The 27306-nt window shown below is 42.1% G+C and overlaps 1 protein-coding gene across 7 annotated transcripts in view; it reads right to left on the bottom strand.

Annotated features, from left to right (window-relative positions):
- The window catches only part of LOC109430375 (complexin), a 596174-nt gene that overhangs the window by 155897 nt on the left and 412971 nt on the right, over window positions 1–27306 (bottom strand). For 6 of the 7 annotated variants that reach the window (XM_062846307.1, XM_062846308.1, XM_062846309.1 and 3 more), the window contains one exon: window positions 8071–8237. In XM_062846307.1, the coding sequence (XP_062702291.1) occupies window positions 8071–8237 (167 nt within the window). The remainder of the gene's footprint in view (window positions 1–8070; window positions 8238–27306) is intronic. The other variant, XM_019706434.3, reaches the window with a different exon arrangement.

The following is a 27306-nucleotide window of genomic DNA, read 5'->3' as shown; positions in this document are numbered from 1 at the left end:
AAGTTCAACAAGGGAGAGTTACTAGGAGATTTAAAGGAGGTCATGCGGAGTTTCAGATGGCTTTCAATGAGTTTCAGGAGGGGGTGGGTTTCAGGGGGGAGGGGCTTCAGGGGCGTTTTCGGGGGTTTTTGGAGGGTCTTAGAACAGAATTGTCATTCAAATGACTAGCTGGGCACGAAACACGAAAAACCTTGCGAAAAACCCTGCAAAATTCCGCCAGACTGAAAAATTATTGAATGTCGGGTCAAAGTCGGGTCAATTTTTATCGTATGTTGGGTCATTGTTGGACCAGCATCGAACAACTGTTGAGTCTATATTGGGTTTGGTGGCCAAAATAAAAACAGGTGAATGATAGGTTGATGTCGGGTTTGACGTCATCAATGCTGGAGCTGATATCAATGGAATGATGGAAGGATGGTTGATTATCTCAATTTCAGCTGGAAAAATGATGCTGGATACTGGCACTTTTCAAACACTGCATGGGGGGGCGGTGCTTAGGGGGCAACATTGCAACCCCCCATACCCACCCCATACCCACCCCCTAACACCACTCACTACTTCTTTTCCTCAAACCAGTCTTATTCCTAATCTAAAGTACTCCAACTGATTTGAACACAACCAAATTCCATTTAGGTAACGTTACCTAAATGGAGGGACCTAAATAGATTTTACCTAAATGGATCCTACCTAAATGGAGGTTTGAGTGTATCAGTAACACGCAATTTCAAAGGGTCTAGGAACCTGCATTTCGTCTTTTTCGTTTTAGAGAGCGAGTAATGGCGCTTAAGCCTAGGCTTTAAGGCCAGGACACATGAACAAATGCCTGTGCCCCATCCCCCGATAACAGACGCCAACTATACTGCCCCTATTCGCATAACAGTCCCATGTTTGCTGGGTTTCCTATTCACATGGGACTGTTGTGCGAATGGGGGCAGTATAACGGAGTGTGCATTAATCTTCTTAGCAGCGCCACTCCCAACGATTTTATGTTCAAACCCCATTCCCCTAAAACGAAACGGTTGGTACGGTTGTCCCCGTTTCTTCCTTCAATAAATTCAAAAATCTTTGTCAATCATGTTATTCATATGTGGATAACCTGATTATCTCATCTTTTTGAAATATTTCCCAACCCATTAGTCGGCACAAGAAAATATCAGAAGAAATTTTGATGTTTCCAGGATGCTTTTCAATACTGGCTGTGCAAGCACTAGAATAGAATAGAATAAAATAGTAAGAGCTACCATTTTAAAACAATTAAACTGTTTTGCCAATTAATTCATCAATGCAAAATAATTCGGTCTTTTCATCGGAAATAAAAAAATAGAAACAATGGAATTGTTCAGTATTGAAGTGTATTTCCAAGAATGACTATGCTGAGGAATTAGTTTTAATACTTGATTGCAGGAAATTCATCTCTAAAGAGGTATACAGTATTCAACAATTAGAAAAAATATGATTCTTGTTTTGGTGTGCGCGAGTTTCTTTAAAACCTCGTGAAAGTTTGTATTTGGTTCAAAAGAAAATTCAAAAGTAGAAACACTTTGAGCTACTTAAATACATAATAAAAAAGTTTTTCAGAGTAAATTAAACGATATTTGTGGGTCAATAGAAATGTCATTTCATTGATAATTTAATAATTCAATCGCTTATTTGACAATAATTATGCATACATCTGCTGATTATACGAAAACAATTAAACCCATCTCGTCATGTTCGTTGAGGACAGATGTTATCAAGAGAAAGGTGTGATAATGATTCCTGGCGATGTTTGGGAAATTCGGATCAATTTTGCGAACATAGTTTCCAAAAAAATCTCGGAGCAGCCGTTATACATATCTATATTTTAGGGTTCACCGACGTTTTTTGAATTTTTTTTTTGCTACATTTTCCTCCTAAAGCCCTAACCCAAAGATAAACTTTTTATAGAACATCGAAGATACGCAACATTTGGCCTGAATATTTCAAAGAAATTGTTCTACATTATAAAAACATTTGAAAACAAATGAAAGAAACGTAAATATTTGAATGAACAAATTGAATGCGTAACAGTAGCATAGTTTCTTCTGAAATCACAAAAAAAAACAGTTAAAATTAAAAAAATACGAATTGACAAAAAAAAAGTTAATGCATGGTTTATATCTTAAAAACTTTGCTTTTGGGGGCCCACTCTAAAGGGTTTGCCCTGGGCCCCCCGAAGCCTAAATCCGGCACTGATCATAACTTAAGAGCCTATTGAGTGGGCACTTAATAGCTTTACTACTTTCAAATCTCCTGGAGCAGTTGGAGAATATCCTATTTTGCTGCAGAAGCGGTTTGTTTATTTCAAACATGTTTTGATAAAACTACTTGTTGGTAGTTTTGCTACAGGTTATACATATATTCCCAAATCCTGGGGGAATATTACTGTAAATTTTATTCCGAAAGTGGGTCGTACATCGTATGAAGAAGCAAAGAGTTTTTTAGACCTTTTAGTTTGAGCTCCTTTCTTCTCCAATGGTTAGAACGCATTGTCGATCATCACATCCGTGATGTTCATCTGGCCAACGTGCCTCTTCATGTGAACCAACATGCCCACCAATCTGGTAAGTTCACTGTGACTCTTTTACACAAAGTTGTTCACGATATCGAGAAAGCATTCAATCAAAAGCAATCTTGTTTGGGTATTTGCTTAGATATCGAGGGTGCTTTTGACAACGTGCCTTTCGATGCCATTTTGCAAGCCGCACGCACGGCATCATAGTATGTCTCCAATTAGTTCCAATTGGATTTACCAAATGCTCAAAAACCGACATTTCTTCTCGACAATACGCGAAGCAGCGATTAGGAAATTGAGTGTTGAGTCCTCCAAGGGGGAGATTTGTCACCACTTTCGTGGAATCTCGTAGCAGATACGCTATTGAGGCAACTCAATAATAGTGGTTTTCTAACTTCTGGTTTTTCCGACGACTACCTAATATTGTTAGTTGGTATGTGAATCGCCACCCTTTTCGACCTGGTGCAAAGCGGTAGGGGAAAGTGGGGCAATATGCCATTTTTCAAACTTTCATCGTTTTCAATGATATATAGCCTCATTTGTTAGGCTTTCAAAGTGGTAACAGCAACTAGACAATATTTGCTCGATGCTTCAGCAAAAATATTCACTAAATTATTGCATTTTCATTTATTTTTAGCGATTTCAAAAACTGGTTCGTAAAACGGAAGTGGTGCAAAAAGGCCATCTGCCATGGGGTAAGATGCCACTTCATGAAAACATTCAAAAATTACGTACTTCAGTTTTCTGGCATTTTCGACTCACTTTCACCTTTTTGTCACGTTTTTTCGTTTACTCAATACATGGAGTGTTACCCCCCTCCCCGCAAAACGATGATCGTAATATTTGAATGACCCCTAACATGGAAAGCGTAGACATCAACAACCATGCGACTCCATGCGTGCCTCAATCTCGTTGGAAACACTTGGCTGGTAATAAAATCACCAGAAAACCTTAATTGCAAGCACGGAAAACCGGAAGTTGCCAATTTTAATTGGGAAATCAAAAGATTTTCCGTGGGTTTGGCGGCCTATCATCTAGAAGAATGTTCAATGCAAACATATCTTGACACCGTTCACCTATATCAATGATCAAGTCCCATTCAGGAATGATTTTATGAGTTGGGCCATTTTACCCCATCTTGGCATTTTGGGCTCTGTTCCCCTACCTGGTGCAAAGCGGTAATTGAGGTAGTTGAGGGGTGGTGTCGCCACTAGAGATGGGAAGACTGCACCCTTAAATGAAACTACACAGCGCACGAGTAACTTTCACGCAGCGAGCAAAAAGACAAAGGATTTTTCACGCATATGTGTGTACGACTGGATCAACACAAAAAATGTGCTGATCCGGTGTTACACAAATCTGCGTGAAAATTCTTTTGTCTTTTCGGTCGCTGCGTGAAAGTTACTCGTTGCTCTGTGTACATCGAGTTCTGCGTGTGATTCAATTTTGAGAGCGAATCGCTCTCGATTAACTCTCAAAAAAGAGTCGGCTCTTTTGATCGATTCAGTAACTCATTTCCGGGATTTGAAGAAAATGTCGATTTTCGATGTGAGCCAACTTTTTTTTTCGTACAAATCTACCCAGTTTTCAATAACATTCACTTGCATGGTACGGATATTGACGATCTGCACAAACCTCTAAGCATAACGTAGTGACAGGCAGGATTCGCAAATTTTCGTTGATATCACCGAAGAATCGAATCGCTGGTGCGGGCCGACCACATAACATAAGTATGAAAACAATATGGATTGTCAAAGATTGCAATATTCTCCGTCGAATCATCATTAGGTGCGCAGTCATACGAACTATTTTCGCAATCGTAATGAACGTCAACGAATCCTAACTCTTTTGAAAAGAGTCACTCACTCGGTTTCGCGAATCGATTCTTTGAGCCGATTCGTGAGTGAGTTACCCATCTCTAATCGCCACCTTTCGGTAAATCCGAGTAAAACATCTATTGTTCTTTTCACGCAGAGTTTTTGATTTCCACTTATCTTCTTCCACATTCGAAGACAGTCAGGAGCGAACGGTTGTCGCTTTAGTTTGTGTGTCTGCTTGTAAGCGACGACAGCAAACTCCGGCGAACGGTGGAATGCCACACTTGGAAATTACTCATTCGTCCACATTCGCATCGCAAGTGATCGAGCGGTGATGCGATTCGTGAGTGATACGAGTGATATTGTGCATACGATTTTTTGATGTTTTTAAAAAATGTATTTTCTTTTCTAATCTAGCATTTCAACAACAATACACTAAAAATGTATGCATTACATGCAGAAATTCTCTTCTAGTTATGAAAATAGCCGCTTCGATTGCTCACCAGCATTCTTCACCATTTGACATTCATTCATTCGCTTGTGGTGATCCAAACTGCGAGGAACGGCAACGAATATCCATGTCAAGCAATTTGCGCATCGCTTCCCACTGGTGATGAAGTTGCGTGTTCAATCACCACAATCCGTTTGCTGCATCTTTCTCGATTCACTTCAGAGTAGTGAATATGAATGGAGTGATGCGAATATACCGATCCTTGTTTTCACGGAAAGGCGAAACCGTAATGGCGTTCGACCATAGCGACTCTTTGATTCTGAAATCAATGTCACTGAACAGGTAAAGTACGTTGGAGTCATTCTTGATTCCAAGCTTGTTGAGTTCAGAATCAATAAAGTTTGCATGGCCTTCGGGCAATGCCGGTGAACCTTTGGTAAAATTTGAGGACATAAACCCAAGTATATCAAATGGATTTACGCAACTGTTGTTCGACCAATATTGGCCTATGGATGTCTTGTGTGGTGGCAAAAGGGCGAAGTGAGAACAATCCAATCAACAATAGGTTATTTTCAAAGGATGTGCTTAATTACGATGTCTGTAGTGTTCTCTTCAACTTCCACGGCAGCGCTCGATATTCTCTTTGACGTTTATCTTAAACAAGAAGCACTTTCTTGCACTTACCGCCTATCGGTACTCGGCTTACTAGAGGGAACTACTGTGAACAGCAGTTCAACAAATACCTCGTTGTTTCCACTATTGGTGAATTGAAAAAAAAAGGTGTTCCATGCTCCAAGTGATCTTACAATTGTTTGTAATTTTCCATATGAGACATTTTAAACAAAATTCTCTTCATGGGATGAGTGGACATCTGGTTATCTGGAGAGAAGTATTTCAGACGGAATCCTATGTTACACTGATGACTTCCTTCTCGAAGATCGAGCTGGTGCTGGTGTCTACTCTCGTGAGCAAAGGCTACATCAGTCTTACTCAATTGGTAGCCCGAGCAGAAGGGAATAGCAACAGCATAATATAATGTGTTATTTTGGAAAAATAACTGAGTAACGGAAAGAGATATTTTCATGTTATTTACATAACATATCCTGTTCTAAACTTGTCTGTCATAAGCGGCAAAATAACAAAAAAATATAACAAAAAAATGTCCCTGGAAGACCTATTTAATAACATGTTTTGTTGGTTTCAATAACAACAATAACAAATTTTGATATGTATAAGTTATTGATAACAATCTGAAAACAAAATTTGCTTTTATTCTGTTGCGGATAGGAACTCCTACAAAGTCCCATATGAATTCAATGGGATACGCAACAATAGCATCTATTGTTAAATGTTTCATTCATAGTTGGGACGCTATTGTTGTCGCAAGCGATTTATTATCGAAAACAGAGAGAAACAATAATTTTCGTTTATTTTCCAACCAACTTAAGATGAAAAACTACCGACGTTTAGAAGCCTTTTATTAGGTGGTTCATTGTTTATAAGATTAATTTACATTATTACCTCATTGATTGACACATTTATCCAAGTGAATCTAAGTGGGATCAATGCAGTGAAATCAATAAAAATAAAATGTCTAAACATAATAATCAATGGAGTTCTTCTTCTTGATGACTTATTTTTTTACATTTTTGTCGAAAAAGTGTTGTTCGTCCTTGAACTCCACCAGTTGATCCAAAATGTTTCATAAAATGGCTAGCACTCTATTACACTCTCTATATTCATATTCATACTTAACTGAAATTGGGATACAAAAAACAGGTAAACTTTTCAAAGTGCTTATAAAACAAAAGGCTGATAAGTTGGCTCTGTAACAGTTAAAACGTAATGTCAGAAAGAAGAGGAACTGATGACAAAATAATATTTTCTCTTACAGTTCCTCACGGAATGATGTGAACAACGAAAGATGGTGTAGTTTTGATTGCAAAGCTGGTTATGTTGTAATATTAATGATCAAATGTTTGTACAGTCTGAATGACTCAATAATAACTGAACTTGTGCTACAACAAAACATGTTATTGAAATGTAATTTAAAGAAAATATACCAAGAGCACGATCATAACAAAATAAGATTGCCCAACAGAACATGTTATGGAATGGTGATGACTTAATAAGTTAATAATAACAAACCGAGATATAAAAACAGGTTTTGTGATTCCGTTGTTATTATTTTGATATTTTCCTCTGCTCGGGAGACACTGCACCGTTTTTCAGGCTGAAATCTTTGTTTTATGTGCTGAATGCAATCAGCACTTCAGTAGCACGTAATGGGCAAAGTAATATACTTCTGTTTAGATAGCCTTGCAGCTATTAAAGCACTTGCTTCGGCGAACCCTAGGTCAAAATTAATTATCGCTTGTCAAACTCAAATCGAGGAGCTGAATTCAGTAAATGCTGAATCTGACCATTTTTCCATTGCTAGAAATGAGTTGGCTGATGAGTTAGCTCGCACTGGAGCATCAGCATGACTTCATTGGCCCTGAGCCAGATATTCCGGTATCGAAGTGATGGGTAAAGGGACTACCATATACATTGGGACAATTTTCCGACTTAAGCGGCTCGTTTTCCACCTAGTTTGCTTGTATCAGAAAAATATATGTATACCTTAGGAACCGATTCGGGAGCTCCATTTCCAAACGCTTATTTTGGAAATTCACATTTTTTTAGTTATGCCTTTCTTTTGCGAAAGCTAAAATGTACATTTGTAAAGGTGAGAAAAATGCGTTGCTATAATTTTTAATAATATGTGTCATTAGCATCTCCAAAACATTCTCTGATTATATATTTTTCCTTCAGTTATCCCATTAGAATTACCCGCCAGACAAGTTTCCATTTTCCAAGAAACCAATCGACCCGTCAAAAACTTTACGCATTTTGCACCCGTCACTGTTGTAAACATGATACATGTTTGTCAGTTTGTTCCAATCCTAATTAGACACTTCAGTAGTCAACGGACGAACGTGGGGTTGCTAGCCGCCCCGAAAGGTACCTCCCTACTGTACACCAACTCGACATCAGCTCCCAGGGTGAAAGCAATTGCTTTTCATTTGGTTCTTTCTTCCAGCCAAACCGAAGCCAAAAAGTTAGATTCCACCCACAACAACAATAGGGGGCACCAGAGGCGAAAATGTAGCAAGTCACTTCACCTCCACGCTTTGTTTGAATAATACTGCTACATACATATATGGGTGGTGTAGGTAGTACCTACTAACGGTTGAAGAAGCTTTCGCGTATAAAAGAAGGGTACTCACTTTGTCTCGGATTTCCTGTCGCATCTTCTCCCGCTCCTCCTCCATCTTGCGGTGTTTCTCCTTTCGTCGTTCTTCGGCTTCGCGGATCGCCTCCTGACGTTCGCGCTCGGCCTCCTCCTCCTTCTCTTTGTCGTTCTCATCGTCACCGCCATCGCCGCCTACAGCGCCTGGAAAGTTTGAGCACACATTACAAGGGGGACACAAACGGGTTCTGGGGGGCATTGCGGGGGGCTCTCTTCGCGCGCGCTATCTCAGTTTGGGTTTGGGTACTCGCTCGGGGTTGTTGTTAGTGTTTTCTTCTGATGATGCAAGCAAGTATGGATGGATGTAAGTTTGTATGTAATGCCAAAGTACAATACCGGGTGCATGTCAAACGAGTGCACCCAGTGTGCAGATGTTCTCAGGATTGTGATGAAGAGCAGACTATGTGTTAACACTGAACAGGGTTATTATGCATTGCATCACGTGCTCCTTCTCATACACGCTAACGCCGCTCTGCACAAAAGTGCATAATTTCCAGACTACACCAAAAATGTGTAACCCTTGCACATTCACAAAATCAGCTCCTGTGTCCGCAAAATCGTTAAATTCGCAAAAATTTTTGTATAGCAATCTAGCTAGGTTTACTAGTGACCTTGGAAAACAAAAAAAAATTCGACATTTCGCTTCTAGACGAGTATACGAGCTCTTTTTGAAAATGTGTAACTGCAACACATTTTTGTGTGGTCTGGAAATTATGCACTTATGAGTAGGGCTTACACATTTTAGTGCTGAGCGGTTTTACTGTGTACATTTGATTGGGTACTTTCAGCGATGTTGTAAATGGAAGGGTATGTTTAGAAGCGTGGGAAACTTGCTTTATTCTTATTTGAAGTTGAGATTAAATATGCTAATATTTGTGAACAATACCTTCTTACACCATAAGACTCATAAGAGTTACACATTTTCTAAATCCATAGAAGTTTGCACACAGGCAGCTATTATTGTTGGCCCCAGATTAGAGGGTATAATACGATTAATATTTGCTTTCTGTTTAGTTAATGATAAAAAAATCCACAGTATAGTTGCGATTTGAACTCACGGCCCTTGAACGCTAAACACCAAACGCAATCAGTAATATTTTGCTGAATTTTGCCGAGCTGAAGGGTCCAGCAATTTATTTTGCTGAACATTTAGCAAAGTTTGCTGAATTTCAGCAAAACGTTACTGGTGATCAGCAGAGTTTACTGAAGAAATCAGCAAATTCGGCTGTATTTCAGCAATTTTTTTGCTGAAGCTTTCAGCTCGGCAAATTTAGCAAAATTTTGCTGAAACCCTCAATCGATTTTTGGTGTGTAGACGATGGATGTACCAAACGCAGGCCTATAGGCAACTGAGTCTATTAAATGACGCATCATCCAGAACGTATGTACGAAGAGCGAGTACGATTTACAAAAACTGTGTTGAAAAAGAACAATTGATACTGGGAGGGAGACCAACGCGCGTCATTTGCACTCAAGTTCATTCGGCAGAGTACTACAGAGAGACAGAAAATCGCAAATCCCTTTCTCAATGGATCAAGATGACCGAAACACGAGAAGCGGTCTGTCAGTGAAGTGACACCCGTTGGCAGAGGATGGCAGACCGTCCAAGGTGAAGGCAACCACCATCGAGAGTAGCCAAACACGCAAGCCGGTTACAGAACGCGCAAGAAGAAACCAGGGCACGGATAAGCTCCAAAAGGTTAACCTCTTTCCAGAAGTCTAGGAATCAGCAGCCGGACTAGAGGAAAGAGAATTTCTATGGATTAGGTATGTAGGAAAAAAAAGAGTAAGATCTTATGCTAGGCCTGCCCGCCAGCGCAATATAGGGAACGCGCTGGTCTTCAAGACCAGTCCTGATGAAGAAGTCGGCGCAGAAAGAAGCGTCCTAAAAAGTGCTTGCTCATAAGGTCCTGGGCGATGAGGTACAAGATAGAGCCCTGGCAGCAAAAACGACTCTCCAGTGCAAATATCTGGGTGCGATAACGACGCCGAGGAGCTCACAACCGTCTTTAAACAGCAATGCGATATAGATGTACCAAGTGCATAAGATCGCATGCGAAAGGGACTGGCAGTTACCCAGATAGCTACGGTGCTGGTCAAACAGATGAATCTAAAGCACTGTGAGACTGCACAACAGATGCTGTGTCAGTATTGGAGTTAAGTACTGATTTCACCATGCTGATGAAACCGCATTGCATCCCCAGCGACAACGGGAACTGAATGTTGCAAAGGCTAAACCAGCAGCTATCCGTAAAAGTTCAAGAGATAGATTCCACGTCAAACGAGGGCTTTACAATAGTGAAGACTAACGAGGTGTATTACTTCAGTTGCTATGCCCCCCCCTCACCAGGGGGCTGATAGACTATTTCTCGTCAAGATTCACTGTTCAGCGCACTAGAGGAATTGACTCATCGATCGATGGAGACTTCAACACCTGGATGGCCGCTTGTGTCCTACTTGAATCTATGGCCGAATGTCACGAACGTAGGCTACAAAAATACTTACAGTAGGGATAGTGCAGTGTGATCTTTTGGAGTTCAGATCTAAACCACAGCTCAGGCTGGAGGGTGGAGGCTGGACGATGTGGTACAGATACGGATGTCAAATACGAATGAAGATGACCACAGCCAAGGGTCATCGATAGCCATTGCGGATGATTTCCCTTGTGCTTCGACAAGCCGATGTTTGTAATGAAAGGAATCACCGACGGCCTGTCTAGCGACGGCCTTGAAGGAACTCTAAGTCACACGTGCGACGCCATAATGCCAGAACGATCCCTACCCTGGAATTGGTGTCAATCAGTGTACTGAGCGCATCCTGCCTAAAATCTAGGAGGAGAATGTAAGGAGCTCATTCCGTTGAGGGCAGAACGGTCAAAGTGAGGCCTGCAAGGTGACTTAACTGGTACTAAACAAGGCACATAAGTAGGCATTCTTCGATAACCTCTGCCAGTCAGTTAACACGAAATTCTGGGGTGATCCTCTAGGCAGTCATGGCTAAGATGAAGGGCTCGTCGGCACCTCCGTTGCGTTCCCCCGAGATGCTGCAGAAGGTCGTGGAAACATTGTTACCGGCAAGAAACACGACCACTACAGCCAAACCTGTGAAAGCCAGATTGCCCTGGAGACAAACGAGAAATTCGTCACTCTAGCGAGGTCGCTCAAGGTGAACAAGGCAGTGGAACAATGTGGACATCGATGGTTGTCCAGACATGTTCAAAATGGCTATACATATGTGTCCGGACAAAGGTGAATTTCTAGAGAAGTGGAAAGGACAAAAATTGACTACCTGTCTACTTGGTGACCCGTAGGCGTACAAACCAATCCGTCTTCTGGACACCGCCGGGAAACTGCTAGAGTTTATTATTCTGTTGAGGCTGATGTTCTATACCGAAAGATCAGATGACTCTGGGCTCTCGGATAATCACATGGACTTCTGGGAAGAACGATCGACGATGGGCGTTATTAGATCACTGAACAAAAATCAAAATGGCTGACATAGCGTTTCAAAATAGATGAAGGGGAACACAACACGGCATCAAGCTAGACGTGAAGAACGCGTTCACCAGTGTCAACTAGCATCCCATTGGGGCCTAACCCTGGAAAGCCTATGGAGAATTCTAGAGAGCTACTTCCAGAATAGGGTGCTCCTCAACGATACCGAGGAAGGAGAGATGAGCTAAAACAACACCGCGGGAGTACCTCAGGGGCAGTTCTAGACCCGGTTTTGTGGAACACAGCGTACAACGGCTTATTACGACTCGCGCTACCACTGGACGTAAAGCTGGTTGGCTTTGCCGATGACATCATGCTTGTGGCATATGGTGAGTCGACAGAGGAGGTAAAGCTAACAGCGGTATATTCGATCGGCATATTGCAGTGTGGTCGTACACCAGAAAACAAAGGTGGTAGTGGTGACCAATCGCAACTTCGAGAACGGGTGGTGGTCACCACAGGCGGGTGCACCATCAGCTCCAAGCGATCACTGAAGCAGATGGGCGCCGATAAGAAGGGATCGATAAGCTGAACTTTGGTAGCCACGTTGAATACGCCTGCAGAAGGACAAGTGGCTTCGTGGAGCAAAGGCCAAATATGCAAGAAGTATGTCGTAGAGTTATCACTACGGAAAACATTGTTGACCGGGGTGAACAAGTGGGATCCTGTATGTTCCAGAATAAATGGCGGGCCGACGAGTAGCAGTGTTGGCTCCGCCCCACCAAGAGCTTGAGTTCAAGGAGGGGTCTATAGTACTGAAGTAAGGTCTCCCTCTTACAGGGAGAGACTACAATTCGGCTCTGTAGCTGGTGGAACGCGTACCAAAGCAGAAAAGAAAACGTTAGGAGAAAGCTAGAGCAGACGAGAAAAAAATTCACCGCAGAAAAAAGAAGCAGAATGAGGAGAATGTCATTACTGAGGCGCATAACAGTATGAAAAACGGTAATATGCGGAAATTTTGGGAATCTGTCAATGGCTTCCGGAGAAAAGCAACGCCGTTCTTTGTCTTGTGCAAAGACCGAGAGCAGTTTAAGCATTGGTGCCGACGGACGAAATGTGGAGCTAAAAAAGGCTATTAGAGAGGTGAAGAACAGCAAGTTTGATTTAAAGGACGAACTCTCGGCTGAACTGTTCAAATGCGATTAATTGTTAAAGATTTCTGAAGTAGAAGAACTAACTGCTGGCTGCAGCACCTCATTTGCTTTCTTTTCAAGTAAGGACACAGACGGGAGCACGCCAATTTTCGAGAAAAATCACTTCCCAACTACAAACTTATGTCACGTATTCTGTTCAACAGTTTGGGACCGCTGGAGAATTGCTTCATTGTCGTATACTTAACGGTAATTCTAGAATTCCAGGAACACGCTTGCAGAGTCGCTATCGGTATATCAATTTCAAAGCGGTGTAAGATTCAATAAAAATGAATTATCTATATATATATATAAATGCAGTGGCATACGTGGGACCGCGCATAACTTGCGAACCGAGGGTCCGATTTGGGTCATCTTAGTTTTGTTCTGTTAGTTTTCACCCAAGGAAGGTTTACGAGCCATAAAACATGGACAAATTGAGAGTTTTTGAAAATCCATCTTCCATACATTTTGTGACCGGGGACTTGGTCGTGGAAAGAAACTTGAAACGTCAAAAAACGCAGTAGGCAAGACAAAGTTTGCCGGGTACAGCTAGTATTCTCATAAAAAATGGCCTAAACTGAATGAACCAATCCCATTACACAGAGTTCGAACTGTAAAAGCAGAGCTTCTATCCGTATACCATCAACGCTCGTACTATAATACAACACATCAAAGTTCGACAAACTGATGGAAAACCTCTCTGCCTACCTATTACCAGATGGGAAAGATCCTTCTCGGACCGAGCGAGGGGTGTGACAATGCACTTTTTGCCCGATGAACATTACAGTTAATTAAATCAAATGGAAGATTCATGTCAACACGCTCTCTTGACTTTCCCATCCCGAGCAGCAATAGCAGCAGGGGAGCTCCAAAGTAAGTGGGTAATTGGATTACACCCTGCTGGCTGTGCGGGCACGCCGCGAGCGAGGGTGGAAGACGATGGGTAAATGTTGTCTTGTTTAGCCTTGTTCGGAGCTGCTTGAAATTTAAGAAATTGAATGAAAATGAAAATGAGAAGCGGGACAAAAATTCGTCGCTCTCTGCTGGCCGGAATCTGCTGAATGTGGGCGGATCTACGGACGGTGGTGCGGTGGTAAGTACCCAGCGAAAGCATGAGGCTTATGAAAATGTGATTATATGTAATTTGATGATTCAGTTTGCTAGGTAATCCAATTCATCTGGCACGTTGTCACTGTTAAAGCATGAAAATTTCTAATCTTGTCATCTCTCTCATTTCAGCACTGCTGATTATTTGGAATGTAGCAAGACGACGCTTTGCTCGAGGTAATTGCGGTTGATAAATTGACCATGGTGGCGAAATCTTCCGACGCTTCAATGGCAAGCTTTGGAACATCCATTAAATAAAACGTTACAATTAGAGGACAATATTCTGGCAGTTGTTATCAGGATTTGTTTCAGTCATAGCATAAAGTGCCTTCCGATGAGAAGCCCTCTTCCGTGGTGACCGTGAAATCTTTTGTATGAGAGTGAACAAGATTCGTTGAATTTCTGGTATGTGAGGCCAATGGTCAAGGTCAATGGGTGAGATTTCTCTAACCTCTAGGAAGAAATTCATTGTATCGTTTCATTGAATCTTCTGGATGAGATTAATTAGATTTGACGAGATTTTTTCGATTGAACACAGAAATGGTGTCATTCGTTTAGTATCAATCTATTCAATTTCTCTCACACCGTTACAAGTGTTCCGCGTCTTCTTTTGTTATCCCCCACACCTTGAACCATCATATCCAGCATACCTACATCCATCCGGAGCGCGAAACACTGATAAACCATCACTCATTCATCGATCCATCAGAATTGAATGTGACACTGACGGAACGCCGGCCGGTCAAAGCATCAAATTCATTCACTTCATAGCTTTACAGCACTTGGCTACATTGAAATCCGGTAGCCAGCTGGCGGGCGGCGGCGGGCGAGGTGCTTTCAACGAAAGTATAGCGAAAACAAAAATAGCCTTCAATCAATCGAACAAACGAGGAAAAATTCGCAACAGAAATCGATTTTTCCTGCCTTTGTTGAGATCCAGTGAACGTGAACGTGGGCTAAGAAGGATGATACTGTGCCAGTAGGTACCTAGTGGTTCAGCCAGTCCAGCGGAAACATCACTCCGTCAGTCAGCCGTCACTGTCAGGAATTATTCATCGACCGACGAGACTCAATCAATGGTCGAACGATGTTTCCGCTGAGAGTTGTTTTAGCGAGTTTACTTTGAAAAGTTTTCTTTTATATACCACCAGTTGCGGTTATTGGGAACTCTCAGTTTCTATTCACATCAGACAGGTAACTTCCTCTTACTGTCTTACTGTCACATTTTGAATTCAGTTAAGTAACGCTGCATCTGCCATCGCCGCCTCTGCATGATATGCATTCCTGAGTGCCATGCAGAGACGCTGTCAGTTACCCTGTACGAGATAGGTGATAAAATATTCAGTTTCCTTCCACGAGGATGGTGGGTCCACTTAGAAATAAATTGTGATGACGATAATGTCACAGTAAATGTCACCGAGAGACCCCGGCAGTGCTTCCGAGAGTTGGTTAATTACGCTGCAAATTGAATGCTTTTCGGTAGTAAATTTTTGATGGGGTGTAATTAATGCCAGGCCACTACTGAGTGAAGGCGTCTTCTAGGTAACTGCTGCCAGCCACACAGCTGTCGATCGCTCGCTTCCGGCCGGAGTGTTTCACACTTATACCTAGGGCTAGGAACACTTAGAAGCCAACACCACTGAGATCCGAATCAAAGTTGCCTTCACCCGGACGACGAACCGGAATCGATAACGGAGTTTGGGCAATGCTTCATCAAAAATTTATTTTCCCCCGAAACGTGAAGCCTCGGTATAGTGGGAATCGAAACGATGGTGAACTGCTAATCATAGTATGGGGTTGTGGCATGGAGTGAAATTCGAGGGTTGTGGAGCCACGGTGGTGATGTAATCCGACCTTGAATAGCATGCGTCAGACGTGGTTTGGTCCTCGTACGGCTACACTGCCCTTCTACATATAGTAAATCTGTCCAATGTTTTTTTTTCTACATGCTTGTCCCACGCACTTTAACTAAAACTATCCTACGAAATAAGTGTCAGAAACATGCACAGCTTCTGATCGCAATGTTGGGGGCAGCTCATCGAAGTCCGCGTGCTAGGGAAGGACTCTAAGCTCAACTGTGCACTGTGCTCCTCCGGAAAATACGGGGTTGATGTCCGGCCCTGTGAGCCAGACGCACGGGAAAAAAATCGTTGCCGGATCCATGACTAAAATGTTATGAAATCAAAAAACTTGTCGCTTCATGATATTGTAACTACAAGTCATGATATCGTGACTTTAACAACGATTATCATGAATAATAATAACTGATTCCATCAACAAAAGCCATGGCCGTCAAAAGCGTTATGAAAAAATTAAGCTCGTTTTCATAAATTGAATACCATTAAGCTGAGTCATGGTAGCATGGCTCTGAGTCATAAAACTATGACGCTGAGTCATCTCAACCAGACGCTGAGTCGTATAAACATAACGCAGAGTCATAAAATCATGAATCACAACAAACGAATTTGGGCACTGTAAGCGTTACGCAAACCCTCGCGCAGAATCACCTACGCCATTTTTGTCACTTCAGTCAAGGCGCCTTTTGTGAGCGGCAGTGTTTTCCGGTGAGATTTTTTTGGTTTTCGAAAAAGTGTAGTGAATTGTTCTTACTTTAATAGTAGTAAACTATATAATTATTGAACTACATTCCAGAAGTTGAAAGTGGAAAAACTCCATATTCCGGCACAAAACTCCGGCCAGCTTCATCAGCAGCAGAACAATCAAGCTCACGCACAATTCCGGCACAAAATTTTGGCTAAATGCATGACGTAATCTATGGACGCCCCCTATGTCTATGGACCATTTTACGAGATGGTTCAGAACAACTGATCGCTCATTTTAAAGCTAAGTTTCGTGTTGCCAAGTAGAGCGCTCAAGTAAAATTCCACCTTTTTCCGCAAGTAATTTTGACAACTGATCCAGTATGGGGAGAAACGTTACTTTTCCTTACGGAATAATAGCGTGGACAATTTTTCCGCAAGGAAAAGTGACAGCTCCACACGCAAAAAATCCGTTCCGATATACGTGCACTCCCAGTCACGGCAACGAGAACAAACGTGAACTATGCATAGCAACGATAACAACAATAAGAAATGTACACCGTGAACTAGATTTCACGTTTTCTAGAACGCCCATATTGACAGCTGGAACTAGTTCCAGTTCACGGTGTATATTTGCTTGTTCTCATATTTGCGTTTGTTTGTTCACGTTTTTCAGAACGGTTTTCTGAGCGTGCATTTGATTCGCACGGGAGGCGTTACGAGTGTTACAATTTTTTCCTTACTTGCCATCTGCGAACTGCACAAATAATTTTGAAGCGGAATCATTACTTGACCATTACTTGTCCTATCTTTTTACACAGTACGTACGAAGTGGAAACTAGCCATAAGAATGAAAATTTGACAGTATGAAGTCAGGTCATTTTGACAGATCTCACACGAGCAAGAAAAGGTCGGCAAACTGCAAGATAATTGTTCGTATCTTTCTTGCATGTGTGTGATCTGTCAAAATGACCTGGCTAATGTCAAACATTTCGAGGTTAGGTTTCGTGGTGTAATGAAGAATAGCCTTGCGTGGTGTAATGAAGAATAGACTAGAATAGAAGAATAGACTTTTTTTTGCAGCCAAACAAGACAAAAGAAATCTCAAAAAGTGCAGCCAAACGAGCAAAGCTCGTAAGGAGCAAGCAGTGAGACAAGACAGAAAACGTGATGCCGTGCGAAAGAGAGCCTGTATTGTTTACGTTCGAATCCACTTTCGAAAGTATTTCGTGTGTATTGTCGTTTACGTCAGCATAATCAAATGGGCGGAAGATTCGAACTAATCAAATTCGATCGAAAGTGGATACATCCGTAAACAAGAATGAGGGTGAAATATTATAATCATAAGTACTTCTTATGATTCCATGAAGGCGAATCATGATTACAGCATGCATGCTTCATAGTATCATGACTCTATGTGCGGCATTTTGCTAATAAAACGGGCATCATTATTGACAAATACCAGAATCATAAAAATTACTTCAATATTCAGGAACCTTGTTCGTGATTTCAGAGTGCGTGCTTCACGATAACATGACCTTAAATGCCACTTTGCACCAATTAATCCAATAGTATAAATTACAAATACTAGAATCATGCATACTGCTTATGTTTTTATAACATTAGGTAATAAATTTAGAACATGCTTTATGATAACATGACCAGTACTACCATTTTTCGCAAATCGATCCAGTACTATAAATGACAAATACTTGCACCATGAGTAATGCTCAAGCTTTCATAAATTTAGTTCATAGTTTAAGTACGTACTTCATGATAATATGAGCCGATTTACCAAATTTCGCTAAAAAACTGGAACCATAAATGACAACTACTAGTTCTATGAATACCGCTTCTGGTTTTATGAATCTAGTTAATAGTTCTGGTATTCATGGGCATGATATCATGACTTAACTTACAAATTTTTGTCAATAAATATGAAAAACGTAACGCCAAGGTGACGTTACGGCAACATGAGTCATGAAAGTATGACCTTTTTTGTGGTGTATATTTATAACATGAAAACACACATTTTACGCGAAATCATGACTCATTTAGCAGGTTTCGAGCAGCGGATTTTTTCCCGTGCGTAAGGCTAACAAGCAGCGACAACGGCACACGCGACGGGAAAAGAGCGATTGGAAACTCGTTTCGCAGAGCTTTAGAGCTCTCAACTCCATTGGGAGCATCCGCATACTTGCGGATCTACTGAAGGACCGCGGGTTCGACATCGTAGCACTGCAGGAGGTGTTTAGAGGTAATCATACCATCTACAAAAGCTGCGACAAAACACGCGAGCTGGAAGCAGCTATCATCGTGATAGACGATACATATTCAGAAGCGCGTGGCAGATTAGAGGCAGATCTACAAAAAAAACGTGTAGGTTACGGAATAAGGGCCGATTGTTCCACTTCAGTATAATCAACGTGCACAGCCCACCTTCCGGAAGCACTGACGATGACAAGCACGTATTCTACGGAACAGCTCGAAAGAATGCAATAGTTCGACGAGGGGTGCAGAGCAATTTTGGAGAAGAGTGCAACGCGAGCGGTAATGCTGCAGCATGGATCCCGGCAGAATGTGGAACGATACAAGCAGAGCCGGAAATAGCAGATCCGAGTCTTTCGAAAAACGCCGCCTGGAAAAGGCGAAGTGCGAGGAAATGGTACTGCTGCGTCATTCTAAAAAATCACGGCAGTTGTCCCAGAAGCTCAACACATGCCGCAACGGCTTCATGCCGCAAGCTGAATTACATTTAGTCATGCACATCTACCACACAAGCAACACGTCGGTGTGCACCTGAATAATGTGGGGAGTGCAAACATGGAGGACTAAGGCAGCGGGAGAAATGACTAAGTCAGTACAGCAAGAGGCACCAACGAGCCAACTTGCGCGTTGAGGGAGGTAAAGGATGCTGCCCACCAGCTCAAGAATAATAAACCAGCTGGAAAGGCTGGTATCGGAGCTGAACTCATCAAGATGAGTCTGGAAAAGTTGGGCACTTGTCTGCACCGTCTAATAGTCTGAATCTGGGAGACCGAACAGCTATCGGAGGAGTGGAAGGAAGGAGTCATTTAACTCATCTACAAGAACGGTGACAAGCTGGAGTGTGAGAACTTCCGAGCGATCATAACCTAAAATTAATCAGCTAGTGGGAAGTAATCAAGTCGGTTTAGTTGACGGCCGTTTGATAACGCCGTTTGATAACTGACCAGATCTTCACCGTGTGGAAAATCTTCCGAAAATCCGCAATCGTGAGATCCCATCGCACCAGCTGTTCATCGACTTCAAGGCGACGACATCGACCGTAAAGAGTTATAGGAATTCATGGACGAGAACGGCCTCCCCGGGACGCTCATTAGTCTGATCACAACGATGTACGGTGTGAAGAATTGCGTAAGGGATTCAAGTGATCTGTCTAGTTTGTTCAAATTACGGAATCCGGCCAATTTGTCTGTTTTGCAGATAACATGGATAATATTGCTAGATCATTTGGTATGGAGGCAGAACTGTACGCCCGCACGAAACGTGGAGCAGCATAGGCCGCACTGCTGGTGAACACCTCAAAAACGAAGTATATGATGTCAGAAGGAGTCACGAACGACATGGCAAGCCTAGGCACCAGGGCAGCACCCTTATGACAGACGGGATTACGACAGAGATGGTGGAGAACTTTGTCAATCTCGGATTCTTTTCAACGGCAGACAACAACGTGAGCCGTGATTACGAAGGCGCGTCATCACTGGAAGTCGGGTGGATGTTTTCACACGTTCCTTGCAAACATCTGTTCACAAGAACTCATAAATAAAAACAGTCCTTGCAATCGATGATACCGCTCCGACCGACCCCATCACGTACAACCTAATCCAATATTTCCCAAGGATGACAGGATTAAGTCTTCCAAGTGCTACCCTGGTTTGAAAAGTGCATAAAAATCCCATCCCTTTATGCTAAGACCAGCCAGCCGCCTTCCTCCAGCCCCGATGTGCATCACGGATGTAAAGCAAAAAAAGAAACACGAACAGAAAATCAATCGCCAAACGATAAAATAATAGCCCGTCATGTTCCACAAGCTTCAACAGAAGCACCAACAAGCAACAGCAGCAACAAAAAATGCGACAATCTCCTTTCCTTTCGCTTGTTATTTCCAGTTGGTCGGAGAAGAAAATCTCGTTAGGTTGTTTATCTGGGCAAGCACCCCACCAGGCTCACTCCCTGCGTGGTTTGTCCATGTGTCGATCCGGTTATATCACTTTTCTACATGTAGTTAGACCTGTGCGCCGACTTTATTTTGCTCGGCGGCGGCGTGAGGGCCATTTTTGGCCGGCGGCGGCGGCGTCATCGGCGTCACGCCGGTGGCAGCTTTCGGCGGCGGCGGCGGCGGCGCGAATCGGCGTGACCAAAATTTGACCGTAATGTAAACATTGGCGAAACAAAGAAGTTGTCTCTACGCTGTAGAATTTGTAGTTCAGTTTTTGCTTTTTCATGACCATTTATGACATGAATTATTATTATGTCAGTACACAGGATGAAGTATTTGACCAAAAAGAAACCAATGCTCAAACATCTTGTTTGTTTCATTAGTGTCAAACAGATGTTTTTTTTCTTGAGTTTATTTGTCAAATATTTGACCCTGTGTATTATAACCTTACGTCTGAATGAACACCTTTTTTTTATTCCTGTTCGGGTCCATCACTGTGCCCAGTAATTAGACCTACTGTGAAATTACCAGTATCCGTATTAGTGCATGTTGAATTACTCCATTGCAAAAGAATTCCAGGAGGAGCCTTAAAGAATCTCCTGGATGAATCCATGAACAAACTACTGGAATAATCTCTGCAAGAGCTGCCGAATGAAACCCTTAAGAAACTTCTGCTGAAATCACTGATATGTGGTTCAAGAATCTCTCTTAGAGACATCACTGGAAAAAAACTAATGAAGAATTCCCGAAGGAATTCCTAGAGGATTCCCCAAAAGAATTAAAGCAGGAATCCCCGGAGGAATTTCAGAAGGAATCCCCAATGAAATTTTAGGAGTAATCCTGGAAGGAGTTCCAGGAGTGATGCTCGTAGGAAGAATCCTCGTTAAAGTCCAGGAGCAATCCCTGAAAAAAGTGCAGGAGGAATCCCCGGAGAAATTTTAGGAGGAATCCTCGAAGGAAATTCAGGAGAAATCCTCGAAGGAATTCCAGAATGAATGCCAGGAGAAATCCCCAAACGAAGTCCGGGAGGTATACCCGACAGAATTCCAGAAGAAATTTCCTGCTAGAATCCCAGGGGGAATCCCCTTAAGGAATTCCGGGAGGAATCTCCGAAGGAACTCCTAGCGGAATCCTCGAAGGAGTTTCAAGAGGAAACCCGGAAGGAAGTACAAGAGGAATCCCTGAAGAAATCTTTTTTTTTATTTCTTTTTATTCGTCAATTTTAACTTAGGCTAATTCTTCACAACCCTGAGGAAATTCTCGAAAGAACTCTGTGAGGAATTCCCGCAGGAATTCCAAAAGAAAATTCAGAAAGAATACCTACGCGTATCTCAAAGGAATTCAAGCAGTACATCAAGGAAATTCCAGCAAAAATCCTTAAAATAATTTCAGTGGGAATTTCAAGGAGGATTCAAGAAATAATCCCCGAAAAATTGTGAGGACGAACCAACGAGTTTGGGTTTGGCTCCATACAAAAATATTTGGAGTTTCATACCAAAAATCTTACAAGGGGGGGAGGTGTGCTGGTGTCAAAAAATCGAGAGAATTGCCTTACGTAGTAAATGGATAATAATAAATAAATTCCGGGAGAAATTCCTAAAAATCTAAGAGGACCGAAGGAACTCCAAGATGAATCCCCGAAAAAAATCCAGGAGAACTCAGAAAGGAGGAATCCCCGAAGGAATTCTAGGAAGACTCACCGAAGGTAACCCCAAAGAAATTCTAGGAGGAATTCCATGAGGAATCTCCGAAGCAGAGATGCAAGATTATTTTTATGAAAAATCTGTATCAATACAGATTTTTCTGTATCGCAGTATTTGAGATTATAGCAGACACCGAGAGTCCTAGATTTCAAAAGAAACTAAAAGTACTACTTTTTGACGGGTTTTAATTTTTACTGATATTTTTTTCTATTTCAGCTATTTATAAAGTTTTCATTAAATTTATGGAAAATAACTTCAAATTCTGTGCTTTCTGGGGAAATCTGTATCATATTTTAAAAATCTGTATTTTCCTGTACTCTGTATCTTGTATGTAAAGAAGGTCAAAAATCTGCTCCGAAGAATTTGGAAGTGAAAGCTCCAAAGGAATTCCAAGAGGAAACTCTGAATAAATTACAGGAGGAATCCCAGAAGCAACTCTAGGAGGAATCTCTGAAGGAATTCTAAATGAAATATTCGAAGAAATTCAAGGAAAAATTCTAGGAAGAATCTCCGAAGGAACTCCAGGAGAAATCCCCGGAGGAATTTAAGGAGGAATCCCTGAAAGAAGTTCAGGAGGAATTTCCGAAGGAACTCTAGGAGGAATCCCCGAAGGGTTTCAAACCGAAATCATCGTTTGATTTCCAAGAGAAATCCCCATAGGAACTCCAGGAGTAATTTCTGAAGGAATTCCCGAAGGAATCCCGAAGGCTAGGGTGCGACCATTCATTTGCAAAGATTTACATTCATTTGCTATTATCTCAGTTCAGAAGCATGTTATCGAAAAACAATGTATGGGTGATTTTAACCTTGTAGTTTTATCTGAAAGTTTGCCGAATAACATTGGGGTCGCACACACATACCAAAGTCGTGAGCAAGCTATGAAGGCAACTTTCCACAGCATGAATGTAATTTACATTCACCGCGTGGAGAGTTGCCTTCACAGCTCGCTCACGACTTTGGTCTACGTTTGCGAACCCAATGTTATTCGGCAATGCTTCTGAACTGAGATAATAGCAAATGAATGTAAATCTTTGCAAATGAATGGTCTCACCCTTGCCCGAAGGAACTTTAATTCCATGAGGAAATCCAGGAGGAATCCAGGAGGAGTTCTAAGAGAAATTTTTAAAAAAATTCCAGGAGGAAACCCTGAAGAAATTCCAGGGGAACTCCACGACGGAGTATCAAATGAAAACTCTGAAAGAATTTCTGGTGGAATCCATGATGTAAGTCTAGGACGAATCCTCGAAGCAATTCCAGAAGAAATCTCCAAAAGAATTTTAGGAAGATTTCCTGAAGGAACTCTAGGAGAGACCCCGAAGAAATTGTACGAGAAACCCCAGGAAGAATTCCAAGAAGGATGTTTAAGTTGTATCTTCGAAGGAATTCCAGGAGGAATCCCCAAAGGCAGTTCAGGAGAAATCCACGACGGAATATTAGGAGGAATCCTTGAAAGAATTTCAGAAGAAATTCTAGGAAAACCCTTAAGGAAATCTAGGAAGAATCCCCGTATGAATTCCAAGAGGAATCTTCGAAATAATTCCGGGAGGAATTTCCGAATGATTTCTTTGAAGAATCTCCAAACAAACTCCAGGAGGAATTTCCGTAGGAATTTCAGGAGGAATGCTCGGAGGAAGTCCATGAGGAATTCCCGAAGAAATTGCAGGGTAAATTGCTGCAGGAATGCCAGGGGGAATCCCCGAAAGAATTCCGGTAGCAATCTCCGAAGGATTTCCAGGTGGAATTCTTGATAGGATTTTCAGCGGAATCTCCCGAGGGAATCTTTCTGGGTAGAGGGATCCCTGCTGGATTTGTAGGAGGAATCCCCGAAAGATTGTCAGGAGGAGTCCCCGAAAGAGTTCCTGGAGGTGAGTGTAGAATTAGCATTTAAGTTAAAATACACAAAAATTAAAATTAAAAAAAAAAGTTCCTGGAGGAATTCCAGAACGAAATGCTTGAGAAATTCTCCATGAGAGATCCCACAATAATATCCTGGAGATATGCCTGATTATATTCCTAAGGTTATTCTCGAAGGAACTTTAACAAGATTCCCTGAAAGAACTCCTGTAAGAAATCTCTGATATAACTCCTGGTGCATCCGTAAGTCCACCTGGAAAAATCTCAGAAAGAACCCCAAGAGCGATCCCTTGAAGAACTCATGGATGAATTCCTAAATGAATTTCTCGAGAAATCCCCTAAGGTTATCCTAAAGGAATCTGAATGAACTTCTGAAGGAATCCCTGAAGAAATTCAGGAGAAACCTCTGAAGAAACATCTTCATGAATGCCGGAAACTCCTGGTGGAATCTATGAAGGAACTCTTGGACTTATTTCTGTAAGAACTCCTGTATGAATGTCTAAAAGAACTTAATAAAATAGCTGTATTCGAATTTTGTCAAGTCTAGATTTCGAACGTCAAGACTAGATAAGCCATTTCAAAGTTAAATTCTATCGCAGTCGAATCCAAAAATCGTTAACTGCTGTTCGACAGAACAACACTGGACGAAAAATCGGCAATAATTGAGTCCTGAGGAAGGTACCAAATGTAACCGAAACGTCGGACAAGATATAATAATAGCTGTATTTTAAATGTATTAAAACTGGAAAGCCATTACAAAGTAAAATTTTTAAAGAAACTTCAAAAGGAATCCCTGCAGGAACTCCTAGACTAATTTCTAGGACCTTCTTCCTGAAAGAACTTCTAACGGAACTTTTGATGGATCTCCAGGAGGCATCAGTGAATCCTCCTGAAAAAATCTCTGAAGGGACTTCTGAAAGAATACCCAAGCGAATTTCTGTTGAAATAGCTCAAAGAACCTCTGAATGAATTCCTAATGAACACCTGGAGGCATTCCTGAATCCTCCTGGAATTGTTGAGGAGATCCCTGAAGGAACTCCTGAAGAGGTCACCGAACGAACTTTTGGAACATTTCTTGAAAGAACTACTATACTGCATGAATCCTTGAAAATGTTCATGAATTAATCTATGGAGAAACTTCTGTAGGAATATCTGAAGGAACTCCTAGATAAATCCCTAAAAGAACTCCTGAAAGGATTTCTGAAAAATTTCCATGAGGCATACCGATAGGAATTTCAGGAGGGATTGTTGAAAAAATTCCAGGAAGGATTTCCTGAAGGAACCCTTGATGGAACTCCTGGACTGATTTCTGAAGAATACAGAACGCCAGGAGAAACCCGTTGTTGGAATTCTAGAGGAAATCTCTCAGCTCCTAGAGCAATCTCTGAAGAAACTTCTGGACTAATTCCTGAAGAAGCTCCTGTATGAATTCCTGAAGGAATTTCCGAAGAAATCTCTGGAGAAACTCTCTGACTAATCTCTGAAGGGCCTCCTATTGGATCCCCTGATGAATCTTCTGGATGAATCTCGGATGTATTTCTAGGAGGAATCCCTGAAACCACCTGAAAAAAATCTGATCGTATTTCTGTCGAGACCTTCCCCAAGCAACACACATGTTATATAAAAGTTACGGCAGCGCAAGTTTTGGTTGTATAGAAGTTTATTTTACGTTATTCAAACACTATGTTAAAATTACGTAAAATAAACTTCTATACAACCAAAACTTGCGCTGTCGTAACTCTATTATAACATGTGTGTTGCTTGGGTCCTGAAAGATCTTCTGAAAAAAAAAATGCGTGTTGAAACTCCTATAGGCATCCCTGAATCTCTGAAGGAACTACTGGAGACATCTTTGAAGAAACTCCTGAAGGAATCTCTTAAGGAACTTCTGAAAATTCTTTGATTGGAATTTTAGAGAAATCTTCGAAAGAGTTTTAGTATTTTATCTCAACTTAATGTAAACAAAATTTTATTCGCGCCCTGATCACCGGCGTGAAAAATGAAAATCGGCGGCGTGACAAACATCGGCGTATGGCGCGCCGCCGATATCGGCGTCGGCGTCGGCGTGGGGCAAAAACTGTCGGCGGCGGCGGCGTGGCGCGGCGGCGCACACGTCTACATGTAGTATGCGGTGGAAAGTCATCATCGTCGTCGTTGCCGTTACACGTACGTTCGTACACATAGGTACACCTCGAGCGAGTTCACACATAAAGGATCTCGTCTGGGTGCATAGGTGTACTACGTCTACAAGCGGAACCGATAATATGCGGAGACATTTTCATTTTTATTACCATCACAATGGATAGGGGGGTCAAAGCTCGGGCTGTAAGCGAACCCAGGTTTTAGGTTTCCTGTTCGCTGAACTTGGTTTTAGCCGGATAATATCGCAGCTTATGACACACATTTTTCCCCCTTGGATTAGGAAGTGTTTCAACTCAATGTAATCTCTAACTGCTGTGCTGCCCATGTTTGCATAGTCGACGTATCCACTATTGATAATAGGCTACTTCTTCTTCTTCTATATGGCTCTACGTTCCCACTGAAACTTGTCCTGCCTCTCTTCAACTTAGTGTTCTTTGAGCACTTCCACAGTTCTTAACTGAAGGGCTTTCCTTGCCCGCCATTGCATGAATTTGTATATTGTGAGGCAAGTACAATGATACACTATGCCCAGGAAGTCGAGAAAAATTTTTCGACCGGAACGGGAATCGACCCCGGCACGGTAAAGGCTGGGTATGCTGCGCAATTCAACTGGGCCTACTAGCCTAGCCCAGCACTAGCCTCTGCCCAGCAACTCCTATCCCTACCTCCTCGCGGTACCGGTCGGAAACTATGAGCAACCTTAGGGAAGATCGGGTAACCAACCCCGGTGGGAACTTTGGTCGTAGGCTGACAGGGAAGGGGGGATTTGCTTCGGCAAACATGAGCGTCTCACAACAGCGTCTGATCCCCATGTTAGGGGCGGCTGATCTACGTCCGAGAGCCAGGGAAGGACTCTAAGCTCAACTGTGCACTATGGTCCTCCGGAAAGTAGAGAGTTGGTGTCATGCCCTACGAGCCAGCCGTAAAAACCATTTTAACGGAAAATCAGCAGCAGAACAATACGAACCGAGACCAACAGCAACGACCCCAGCGAACAAAAAGGACGCGATTGGAAACTCGGTACGTGGAACTGCCGATC

Source organism: Aedes albopictus, chromosome 1, assembly GCF_035046485.1.
Source record: "Aedes albopictus strain Foshan chromosome 1, AalbF5, whole genome shotgun sequence".
Classification (NCBI taxonomy): Eukaryota; Metazoa; Arthropoda; class Insecta; order Diptera; family Culicidae; genus Aedes; species Aedes albopictus.
This window is presented reverse-complemented; position numbering and strand designations above follow the sequence as displayed.